The sequence below is a fragment of the Drosophila montana genome, unplaced genomic scaffold, assembly GCF_035044405.1.
Source record: "Drosophila montana isolate Dmon_TW-CO22-7 unplaced genomic scaffold, ASM3504440v1 contig_3217_1, whole genome shotgun sequence".
NCBI classification, from domain to species: Eukaryota; Metazoa; Arthropoda; class Insecta; order Diptera; family Drosophilidae; genus Drosophila; species Drosophila montana.
Window position 1 is genome coordinate 1,308,400 of NW_026998097.1, and position 11,963 is coordinate 1,320,362.

At 39.5% G+C, this 11,963-nt stretch overlaps 2 protein-coding genes across 5 annotated transcripts; one reads left to right on the forward strand and one right to left on the reverse strand.

The window, feature by feature from the left end:
* Positions 1–315: 315 nt before the first annotated feature.
* On the reverse strand, positions 316–4,376 carry dbo (Kelch-like protein diablo). 3 transcript variants are annotated; one of them, XM_064689035.1, is made up of 6 exons: positions 3,978–4,376; positions 2,810–3,634; positions 2,051–2,742; positions 1,797–1,986; positions 1,550–1,737; positions 316–1,418 (listed from the first exon to the last, which is right to left on the reverse strand). In XM_064689035.1, exons 2-6 carry the CDS (start codon positions 3,578–3,580, stop codon positions 1,394–1,396), a joined length of 1,866 nt encoding a protein of 621 aa, XP_064545105.1. In that variant the 5' UTR covers positions 3,581–3,634; positions 3,978–4,376; the 3' UTR covers positions 316–1,393. The 3 variants fall into 3 exon arrangements, with proteins under 3 accessions (XP_064545105.1, XP_064545102.1, XP_064545104.1); XM_064689032.1 differs by lacking the exon at positions 316–1,418 and having other exon boundaries at positions 1,492–1,737; XM_064689034.1 differs by lacking the exons at positions 316–1,418; positions 3,978–4,376 and having other exon boundaries at positions 1,492–1,737; positions 2,810–3,847.
* A 173-nt stretch (positions 4,377–4,549) lies between these two features.
* Positions 4,550–11,953, forward strand: DCP2 (decapping protein 2). 2 transcript variants are annotated; one of them, XM_064689031.1, is made up of 5 exons: positions 4,551–5,675; positions 7,094–7,908; positions 7,986–8,204; positions 8,495–9,358; positions 9,416–11,953. In XM_064689031.1, the coding sequence occupies exons 1-5, from the start codon at positions 5,486–5,488 to the stop codon at positions 10,085–10,087; spliced, it is 2,760 nt and encodes a 919-aa protein (XP_064545101.1). In that variant the 5' UTR covers positions 4,551–5,485; the 3' UTR covers positions 10,088–11,953. The 2 variants fall into 2 exon arrangements, with proteins under 2 accessions (XP_064545100.1, XP_064545101.1); XM_064689030.1 differs by having other exon boundaries at positions 4,550–5,675; positions 8,495–11,953.
* The last annotated feature ends 10 nt before the right edge of the window (positions 11,954–11,963 follow it).

Here is an 11,963-nt window from a genome sequence, read left to right on the forward strand (position 1 = left end):
TCCTGAATTACCCCATTTTTTAAAGAGCCTTCGATTGCTGCCTCACCCTCATAATAAAATGTCATATTTTTAATGCGGTTTTGATATATTTACTTTTTTGTATACGTATTATCTTATAAATAGTACGTTTTCATATTTAGTTTTTACTGTGCAGTTAAGTTTTTGTTTTATCGATTTATTTGCATTTGTGTCAATACCTTATTCATTATATAAATTAGTGGTTTTTACTTTCGTTAAATGCTATTCTTAAATTTAATTTGGAAGCAAACTTCTAATTTGTTTACCAAGTTAACAACGTTTTGAATAAAAATAATGTTATACAATAATAAAGTGCGAAATCATTTTTAATAAAAATCAATAATAAATTAATATGAATGAATAATATATATATAAATGTATGTTTATGAGTTTCAAGGGAACAACGAGACAAAAAATATAATAATAAATAAAATGCATAAAAACCTACATTAAAAGTTATAGCTGCGATTTTGTTTGTTTTGTTATTTCGAGTTGGTTCCTTAGCAACATATTGTGACTTCCGCAGCTGTCACAACACTTAACAGATTGCATTACTTTTCGACAATTGTTTAAACTTATAAATTAGATATATGTATGTACTCGTTAATTTTACTATTGAAATTTGTTATATACTAGGTTAGGTCTAAATTTCATTGTATGTTAAATCCTTTTTTAAGCTTGATAGGAAGCTGTTGTAAGGGCTTATGTGAAATTCGGTTAAAATTATTTGTTTGATTTACTTGTCGTTCTTTATGCAATTATCATTTTGATGCATAAACAATTTACAAATTCAAGTATTGTTTTATAAGCCCTACATGCATTATTATTTATCAGTTTTTTGTTTAGGCATTTTACAATAAGCATATTAGCAATTATATATGTAAATATATATATATTTGATTTTTAATGCGTTATTTTTCGAGACATTTCAGTTAATTTTTTGGAGAGAAGGCATTTTAGAAATTTCCTTGAAATTTTAACCAACAACTATTTTTTGTTTTTTACAAAGAACATTTAGCATTTGTTAATAGCTAATGACATTTTACGTTCATGTAAGCATATGCATATGTTTATATATATCTATTTATATATGTATATATGGGGGTGTGTCTCGGTTTGAATCTAACACTATGCATATTTGCTAAAACGCGCGACACAACAAACATTTTCTTTTAAAGCGCTACCAAATGAGAAACAATTAACAATTAATTATACAATAACGTACACATTGCTCAACTTTAAAACGCTGGAAAAATTTGGCTTCGATTTGTTGCAGTTATCTGTCGGTCTGTTTGTTGTTGTTGTTTTTGTTTCAGTAGAAATGCGGCGGCGGCAGCGTTTGCGACGGCAAAGCTGGCGTCGGCTTCGGTTCCCATCAGACGACAGAATCCTTCCGTATCCTGCGATTGTTCATTTGTGTGTTAGCATACATGTGTGTTTAAAAGTACAAGATGAATACAAAAAGAAATATAATTATGTAGTTATGAGGGAATCGCTTTATCGATCATGCAGTATAAAACTATTATCGCACCACATATAATTCTCAGTCTGGGGTGCACGCATAACGCCAACGCCGCCGCCCAGACGACGATAGTTCATGCAGCCGCACAGGCGCCATTGATTCGTCTCTGGATCATACACCTCAATGGTTTTCAAATAGGCGGAGCCATCGAAGCCGCCCACAGCGTACAGTTGCCCGTTGACTACGGCTAGGCCGACCTGCAATATATGGTAGAATTAGGATATGTTGAATCATTAAATAACAGGGCATCAATTACGCCGCTACGCCGCGAGGTCATGGCCACTATTGGGCTCCAGGTGTTGGTTAGTGGATTGTAGCGCTCAGCAGACGACAGTTCCATGCAATCATCCCGTCCGCCAACGGCATAAATATAGTTATTAAATACGGCGCAGCCAAGATGTTTGCGACGAGTGGACATAGGATTGACGGCCACCCATTTGTTTTGCCTATTACGTGTGAATAAATACAGATTAGGCAAAGTATATGTCGATTTCTTGGAGAATAATTTACCTAGGATCATAGCGTTCTACAGTGTTGAGCGGGCATTGGCCATCGGAGCCGCCTATGGCATATAGATGGCCGCTCAGGACGGCAACAGCAACTCCCAGACGGCGTGTGGTCATTGGAGCCACCTTGGACCATTTGTTCTCCTTTGGATCATAGCGTTCGACATGATTCAAGCATTGAACGCCATCCTGACCGCCCACCGCATACAGAAAGCCATCCAGTACGGCTACGCCGACGCTTGTGCGGCATGATGTGGTTGGCGCAACATCGCAGGACCATTGATTAGTCTGCGGATCATAGCGCTCTATGCTATTCAAATAACTTTGACCATCATGTCCACCAACAGCATAGAGTAGATCATTGAGAACGGCAACGCCGACGCCGCATCGTCGTTTGCTCATAGGCGCAACCATTTTCCAATCATTGGTCTGGGGATCGAAACGTTCAACAGATGCAATGGCATCGCCCGAGCACCAGCCGCCCACAGCGAAAAGCACCTCTCCGCGCCGCGTGGGCTTGCGTGGACGGGTACGCGGGCCCTGCATCAGTGGTCGCTCCTGTGGCAGTAGCAGGTAATTTTTGGCCTCATCGACCAGATCACGGCAGGCTTCGTCCGAGCGAACCAGGAGATCAGAGCCCACAGTGCCCACCAGGAACTTGGGCGAAAGCAGCGGCAAACGCACATGCTGCAGCACCTGTTTGACAATAGAGCAATAGAGTAAAGATTAGGCTCAAAATAGACCGTTTTAGGCTGGAACTTACCTGTGCCAAATGCTGTCGCCGCTCAGCGACATTGTACTTGAGCCAGGACATGACTGCATTAAAGACCTGCTCCTCGCTGCGAACGTTGAGCTCATCGCTGCAAATGATATCCACCAATTGGCCGACGGGCAAAAGCAGGAACTCCTCGCTCTCCATTACCTCTTGGAAGTTGTGTTGCGTAAATTTATCAGCAATGCGCAGCAGCTCGCGGCAGGAGTGAGTGTCGGCGAAGGCGCGTATGCCCAGGCAGTTGGTCGGATCGAGTTGTCGCTTCAGAAACTCACAGCATATGTCCTGTATTTCGACGAGCTGCAGGAGGCAGGCGGCTGGCAGCAGCGTTTGGACATTGGACTCCTCCACAATAATGTGGGCGGTGTAGCAAAAATCAATTAGCAGCTCCATTGCATTCTCATCAATATCGCGAATGGTGACCTCTGTTTGGCGCGACTCCTCCAGCTCGCCAGTGAACATGGCACAAAAATATGAGCTGCATGCGCTCAAGATGACGCGATGGGCAAAGATCTTGCGTCCGCCCACATTGAGTACTACGTCACAGAGCTCCCGATGCCGTCGCAGCATGTTTAGTTCGGTAAGCGTCACTTTTGGATGCTTCTCCGATGTGTGGGTGAGTCGGGCTGGCGAGGGCGGGCGTTCGGCACCGCTGGTGCCACCGCTGCCCAGGCCAGTTCCCGTTGTGCCCGAGCCACCTGTGGCTGCGGCAGGAGCGCCGCTGCCAAGGCCGGTGGAGCCAGGCAGTAAAGGATCGCCCATTCTGTTCGCCGCTAAACGCAGCGGGGCGGAAGCCCAACCCCACACGGCGTCTATCTATATTGATGAAAAAGAACACAAATGAGTGGAGGAGAGTGGATACGCTTTTGCCTTCAACATTGCCTGCTGCCCACAGGCTCGCAACACAAGTAAAAAGCCAATTTGAGATGAGCGCGTGAAAGGTAGCTAATATATTGACTTCACGACCTAATTTTAGCCAAGTTATGGTAATATGTATGTTACTTGATACAAGGGGAACACAAATTTTGTTTACTTTATATGTTTATAATTGTGTATAATTGTAAAACAGGGAATATACAAAATATGTTACGTTAGCTACTGTGTGGGCGTGATCAAATTGTCACGCGCTCATCTCTAAATTAAATCGTAGTCTCAATACCTTTGCGTCTCTGTTATCCACGGATCCAAAGCACGTCCACGGAAACCAGGTGCAGGCGGAAATGTTCGAAAATGCAATTTTGGTGCTTGCTTAATGCGACATTTGTGCTTAAGATTGGATTTGCTCGTTTTCAAATTGCAGTTGCATACGACCAGATTTTCCACTTGCACAGATTTTTGTGCTTTGTGAAAAATCGAACAATCAAAAAAACAAAAATTTTGTGACGTTTAGCTAAGTCTGCGCGTCAGTTTACAATTGGCTGCCAGTGGTGGGCATAGCATTAGCACAACTAGCATTATTTAATAATGCATTTGAACGTATTTTTGCACAATAAACACGAATTTTCACAATATTTTCATCAGAAGCTTCTCGTTGAGATAGATAGAGGCAGGCCTTTTTAGAGCTGTCAAGTATCGTTCAAACTATCGATAGAGTTGCTGACAATTTATTATCGATAATCAATGTGATGTGATATGTATCTTTTATAAATTTTTAAATATTGCTCTGATTCTGATGTTAAATTTGATAAATGTTATATTTTAATATGATTCATTATTGAATTAATGTTATATATATTATGGATTATACAGTTAACGCATATTTGGACACTATTGATCGCTTTTCAGCCCTGTTGCGCGCAGTGTGACCGCTTGCAGCAAGCACTTGGCTATACATGTGAATTAACCGACAACAACGCTAAGTACACATAGTTTGGTATTTTGCTGATGCTAAGAGGTGGTCTTACGTGTGCGACTTTCATATGAGTATGTGCGACGAGGAAGCATTTTTCCAAAAATTAAAAAGCTATTAAATAGTGCAAAATAATTGATAAATTTAAGTGCAACGTATAAATAAATAAATACTAATTACGCATGCATATAAATATCAGCGAATAAGGCAAATTTAAGCAGCGAATAAGAGTGACGCAAAAACCACATACACACATACAGGCAGCCTCATTTTTTTTTTAGAAAGTACGTGAAGAAAAACAAGTTTGATTGTGTGCGTACGTATGTCGAGTGGAGAGTAGTGGAGACTTTGTTTCTGTTTAGCGACACAATTTATTGTGGATGGCTTACAACAAAAACAAAAACAACACAACAACAAAAGCAGATAATGTTGATTGCAACACAACATCAACTAGAAGAAATGCATACAACAGAAACCATCAAGTACAACAATTGCATTGGAAATTGAAATTTGTGCGACAAAAGCAGCAACAACAGCAGCAGCAGCAGCTAACAACGATTTTCGACGACTGGCAGCCATATTCACAGCTACAACAACAGCAAAATCAGAAAAAACGCGATCCACGTTATTGTAAAGATACGTGACAAAAATCGAGAAAAGGAAGACGAAGACTGAGCATGAAATTAGCGTGAAAAAAAAACCAAGAAAACAAATTTTAAAAAAGCGAATACTACTGTAAAAAAAAAAAACAAAAATTATTAACTTACTGTATTGCATACAACTAAACGTAATTAATAACACAAAATATACGAAATATTATGGAAATTGCCCCAATATTTAATACCGCCGTCGTCGCAACAGCCGCCGCTGCCACCGCAACCACGTCGACGTCACAGCACAAGCAGCGACAGAGGCGCTCCGCTGCCGCAGCAGTCTTGGCAGCAACAACAACAACAACAGCAGGCAAATCATTTAATGCCGAAAGCAGCGCCAATCAAAATGATAACGGTAAATTAACGCAGGCAATACAAACAAAACAATAAAATTAATTGCATAAACAAACTACAATAAAAAAAAGTGCCATAGTTTTACATGAAAAGCTCTTGAACAAATGCAGCGAGCAAGCGAGACGGAGATATAATACCTCTATCTCTATTTTTATCTGTTCGCCTCAGTAGTTTTCCACGCGCGCAGTTGCAGCGAAGTCGCTTGCAACACTTGAAAAAGCAGGTCGCTGAACCGAGCCCCTTCCCAATCAGCCGCCCGTACCCCGAGCCGTTGTTTTTAGAGGCCAAAATACGATTAGTTACAAAAAAAATAGTGTTTATAATTGTTGTTGCGCAATTTGTAGATCATTGGCCCAGCTGTGATCGCAATACGAATGCTAACACATACACTAGCAATGATTATTCAGCATTATTTTCAAGGTGCTCTCTGCTTGAATATTTAATAACTGAAACTGCAGACGACAAGGCAGCAAGAAACGACTGAAGGTCGACAATATCAGGTGGGGCCATACTATTAGTTAGCGTTTTAGGGACTCATAATCATTGTCGAGTTCATGGCTCTCAAAGAGATTAAATTGCCAGGTGGCTAATTGTCAATTAGAATATAAAAATAGCACATTTTAAAGTCTCTTTTGTAGAATGCTCTCGTTTTTGTAACATTAGCAAGATACATACAATTCGGAATGAAGGTGCCACTTTTCCAATCGTAGATAAATTTATTCTTAATTTTTTTTTTTCGATAACTTATCAGTTTGAATGAAATTGGTATCAATTTTCAGCTTCAATGTTTTGACCATATCCCTTAATACTTGAACTGGTTAGGAATGTAGCTTAGTTTTTGGATGCATACCCTGCAATTTCGTCGATCGGTTTTACACACTTCTCAGCGAGAAGTTGCCGATAGAGAAGGTGAATTGATTGATCGATTAATAACTCAAATGTCGTTGTTTACTATGTGCGAGGCGGTGCAATTTTATACAATATATTGTATTTCAATCAGTTCGAGTCAATCCTCTATAATAGTACAACTGCAGTAATCAAGATATATGTAGATTTACATATTTATTGAAATAGTTTGCGAATTTCAAAGGAATATGCTACGATTTTACGTCCCTTATGCAATATCTGGAGAACAGCTTAAAATTAATTTAATATTTTGCTGGTCCTTATTATGCTTAATTATATTATTATTATTATATACATATAGCAAATTTTGTCAGTCAAATACGGCTAAAATGAACCTGACATGTGTTTAGAAAATTTTCAATTAACTTAAAAAAAAAACCTAGTATTTTTAAATTATGATAACAATAATTATGCAACAAACAATTATATCTTAGAACTGATAAAAGTTGCAACATTTGAAAATTGCATAACTAATATATATTCATATTTTATATCTAAACTTTATATTTAAAGTCAATAACTTGGCGTTGATCGCATCGCTGACGCTGCAAAAGGTGCTTAATATTAACAATATTAACAACAACAACAACGGCAGCAATGTCCCTGGCAGCGATAGTGTGTTGTGTTATCAGCAAATGTCAGCAGTCACAAAAGCAACGGCAGCAATTAAACAACAACAGCGACAACAACTACAACAACAACAAGAACAACAACGACGACACTCTGATAACGAAGCCGAGAATGATGTATTAAATCAATTGCTAAAAACGGGCGCGGTATTTACAACAACAACAGCAGCAGCAGCAACAACTGTTGCTGTCGCCGCAGCCGCCGCCGCCTCCTCCACGACTATCAGTGCGCCCATTGCGATTGAGAGGACGACACAGCAAAAGCAACAGCAGAATGGGAATAGTGCACAAAAGCAACGCCTCAATTCATCCATATCATCGACTAACTCAAGCACATCAACCAACTCCTCAACGGCCAATAGCTATGGCAGCTCCTGTTCCTCCACGGAGGATCCCACGGCAACGGCAACAGGCAAAGCGGCGGCAATAACAACAACAATAAAGTCGTCCAGCATTAGATTGCCAGAGAAATCGAAAATTCCGTCCGATATACTCGACGATCTGGCCAGTCGGTTCATAATAAATGTGCCAGATATGGAGCTAAATAATTTAATACGAATTTGCTTTCAAATTGAGCTGGCACATTGGTTCTACTTGGACTTTTTCTGTGCGCCCGAGGATTCAGACCAACAGCAGCAGCAACAGAAACGAAAGCTGCCCGTGGTGGGCATCAAACAGTTCGCCATGCAAATCTTTCAGGTGAGAAAACAAACTCTTAATAGTTGAATATTTAAATAAACAAAATTCCACATGTGTGTGTGTGTGTGTGTACGCAGCACATTCCCTTTCTGAACAAGCATTTTGGCACTGTGGATCAGATATTGGCGGAATGGAAAAATTATAAACTATCCGTGCCGACATATGGCGCTATACTTGTATCGGAGGATCTCAATCACTGTCTGCTGGTGCAATCATATTTTGCTCGAAACTCTTGGGGCTTTCCCAAGGGAAAAATTAATGAGAACGAGGATCCCGCACACTGTGCCACCAGGGAGGTATGTAGCAAGCTCTAATTACATTTGTTTCAACTGACACTTGATCGGTAAATGAATACCCCGTAAATATGAGCATCAAGTATACATTTCCTATCACAATAATTGAACAGACGAATCGATATGGTATATATGACCATGTCTGTCTGGCTGTTGTTGGCTTTAAAACTATCTTGCCTTATCGTTGCATATATTTGTTTTTATGCAGTAGACAGAGCGTGAAGTCAATGTATCATAGTTTCTTGATTTTGAATGCAAATTAACTGAAAATTGTATTTATCCATCTGCTTTAGGTCTATGAGGAGACGGGCTTTGACATAACGGACATCATAGATGCAGATGATTATATTGAGGCTTATATTAATTATCAATATACACGATTGTATATAGTGCGCAATATACCGTTGGATACGCAATTTGCACCACGTACGCGTAATGAGATTAAGTGTTGTGACTGGTTCCGCATTGATGCATTGCCGGTCAATAAAAACGATGCCATATCGAAAGCCAAACTGGGCAAAAACTCAAATTCCTTCTTTATGATCATACCGTTTGTGAAGCGCCTCAAGAAGTGGGTGAACGATCGACGCGCCGGCATAGAACCAACAACGCGTCGGCGCAAATGCTCCGGACAGCAGAGCCCCAAGGCCATTCAAAATGGCGGAACATCCGCATCGCCCACAATGGTGACGAACAACAGCAACAACAACAACAGTAGCTGCAAGATGGATCAGCAACGTGACTCCTCGCGGCGTCAGCGGCACAAATCGATGGGCGATTTGGATGGTGTTAAACTAAATAATCTCAATGGCAAGGCGGGAGGAGGAGGCGGTCTTACTGCCAGCAACATATGCAATAGCAATATCAAGCGTAATAGCAATAACAATAGCAATAGCAGCAGCAACAACAACAACAACAACAACAACAACGGCAACAACAACAACAGCATCAACAACAGCAACAACAACAATAATAACAAGCAACTAAATTTGGCTGCGGGCAGCAATACACCAACAACAGCAACAACAACGCCAGTGACAACAGCAGCTGCAGCAGCAGCAACAACACCAGCAACCGTTGCAACGGCAACAAGCAAACGCCAATTGTTTCATAGCCAAAGCCAAAATGATGCCCAACAGTCGGTAAGCAATGAGAAGGTAAGCAATGCTAAGATTGCAGCGAATGCGCTCAAAGCTAAACCGAAGCAATTGCAGATTGTCAGCTCCTTTGATTTGATACGCAAGGAAAAGCAGCAGCAACTGAAGGCGGCCAAGGCTCAAAAGCAACAGCAGCAACAGCAACAACAGCAGCAGCAGCAACGTTCTCATACTAAATCGCAAAGTGATAAGCAAAGCAATCAGCAGCAGCCGCTGGTAGTAAAAAGCATTTTGAACAGAAACAGCACACAACAACAACAACAACAGCAGCAACAACACCAACAAACAACGCATGCCACAACAGGCATGGATTTGATTGCCATGCTGACAGCAGCAGCCGCAGCGCAAAAGACACCAAAACCGGAGCAACAGCAACAGCCACAACGTCCACGTCCAGCTTCGGTGTCGCTCAATTCGCCAATAACAACAGTTGCTGACGCAGCCAACAACAGCAGCACAATGCCAGATGCTCAAACATTGCACAAGCTGCAGCGCATGGCATCCGGCACCAATTTGCGAATATTAAAGCGTGCGCAATCGCAGCAGCCGCAGCTGCAACTACAACTGCAGCAGCAGCAGCAGCAGCAGCAACAACAACAGCAACAACAACAGCAGCAGCAGCAGCTCCAACTGCAGCAACAACAAGGGCCTCTAAACTTTACGCCCAGTTTCAATTCGTGGACGAATTTCTCATTCACCAAAAATTTTATAGCAAATGTTTTTTGCTAAGTCAATTTCTATGACTTTTCCTTCTTAAATTCTCAAACATTTTGCATTTTCCAAGTTACAAGGCCAGTTTGTAGGCAGCATTCACAAAAAAACAATAATCGTTACATATATAAAGTTTTAGGTGTTTCCCATGGATCTCTCAGAAAGAGTCTTCTAGACTTTTGGAAAGATGCATTTTTCAGCAACAGCAACATTTTTCAACATTCATATGTATATAGCAAGCAAGGACTGTATAAAATTTTGTAATTAACATACACATACACATACACATACACATTTTCATACCAAAAATCGAAAAACCAAGGAAAAAGTAAAACGTGAGTCTTCCGCTCCAGCACACGTCATTTTATAAAAATTGTCAGGCAAAATTTTTATATACACAAAAAGCAAGAAGCAAAGCATGGTAAAGAAAAGCGAGTTATGAAAAGTTGTGCAATTAGAACGCAGCCAACACTTTTTAAGTACAATACGGTACAATTATATGAATAATTATGTTAATATATTGGTTTTTATTTTTTATAAGCGATAAAGTGAGCGAAGAGAACATCCTTCTAATTAGAGTTCCAGCCAAGTCGTGTGCGTGTATTTTTTTAGAGTAAAGTGAAAAGAATTAGGAGAGAATGATAAACAGATGAAGAGGAGAGAGTAGAAAGAAAACAAAAAAGGATAGGTAAGAGAAGAAAGCGTAGCTTTAAATGCCCAACGTTCTGTTTTAGGCTTTGTTTTCTATACTTTTCTTAAGTATATATTCGTTCTTTGCGCCTAAGCGCAATGAACCCTTTTATACAATAACAACAACAACAACAACAACAAAAAACGTGGCAAAGAGGCAAACAACTAAAATGCAACAATTTGCATGACTTTTTGGGTCGTTTTAACTACCCCGCCCCAAACACCACCACCTATAAGATACAATGCGTTGAGCATAAATACTTATAATAACGAGTGTAAATATTTAATTGTGATATAGTATTTCTTAGCACAATTGTGATCTTAACAAAACGGCTAGCTACTACGACTACTACAACTAATATTACATAAATACAAGTACATACGCATACACCTACGTACAAAAACGTACCGAACAAGTTTTTTATAAGAAATTTTAATATAATTCAAATGATGCTACAATCGAAAAACTTTCCATTGCCCCGACACACACACATACACAAAGAACATACATACATATATATACACACACACAAACACACACACACTCATACACCTAAAACTATAATTAGAGAGGCAGCCAGCAGGGGATAGAAACCCTACAATTAACTGGGGGCAATATCAGGTAGGCATATCCAAAAGCAAAATATATAAGATACAACAAATTTTGAGAACTTGTGACAACTCTGATAAATTTAACGAATTTAACAAATTAGTTTAAAATATTTGAAGCTGAAAATTATCTTTAAAATTGTTTAAGCAATGCTGCCCATAAACTGGCCTTAAAACTGATCTTTCAAAACTTCTACGATTTCATCTAATTTTATGATTGACTTTTAAAGCTTTTTGAAAAGCCATATTAATTTTGTATTTTGTAAAACCAATCTTTAGTTTCTTTTTATCTTTCCAAATTTAATTTTTTTATTTTTTTGATTTCTTTTTCTATAATTTCAACAAATGAACTGCAACTAAAAAAAAGCTGTTCGAAGCGCTTAGCAAATATACAATGAAATTGGCAATAACTACCATATTTTGTTTTTCACATCAAATGTTCTTTTGTTAACATTCTTACAATTTCATTGTGCATTTGTTTTGCGCCAACAAAGAAACGAAACAAAAACAAGAAAAAATCTTTTCCAAATCAACAACCACAACAAATTGCAATGAATATCAACTAATAAACAATAGCAACAGTAACATTCTTCAA

What these genes read in the sequence shown, in the direction of transcription:
- dbo (XM_064689032.1), bottom strand. Translation starts at nt 3,580, where the DNA reads ATGGGCGATCCTTTACTGCCTGGCTCCACCGGCCTTGGCAGCGGCGCT. An exon ending in GGCGACAGCATTTGGCACAG is followed by an intron (nt 2,743 to 2,809) that starts GTAAGTTCCAGC and finishes ATTGTCAAACAG; the next exon opens with GTGCTGCAGCATGTGCGTTT. An exon ending in TGACCTCGCGGCGTAGCGGC is followed by an intron (nt 1,738 to 1,796) that starts GTAATTGATGCC and finishes CATATATTGCAG; the next exon opens with GTCGGCCTAGCCGTAGTCAA.
- DCP2 (XM_064689030.1), top strand. Translation starts at nt 5,486, where the DNA reads ATGGAAATTGCCCCAATATTTAATACCGCCGTCGTCGCAACAGCCGCC. An exon ending in CGCCAATCAAAATGATAACG is followed by an intron (nt 5,676 to 7,093) that starts GTAAATTAACGC and finishes TTATATTTAAAG; the next exon opens with TCAATAACTTGGCGTTGATC. An exon ending in TCGCCATGCAAATCTTTCAG is followed by an intron (nt 7,909 to 7,985) that starts GTGAGAAAACAA and finishes GTGTGTACGCAG; the next exon opens with CACATTCCCTTTCTGAACAA.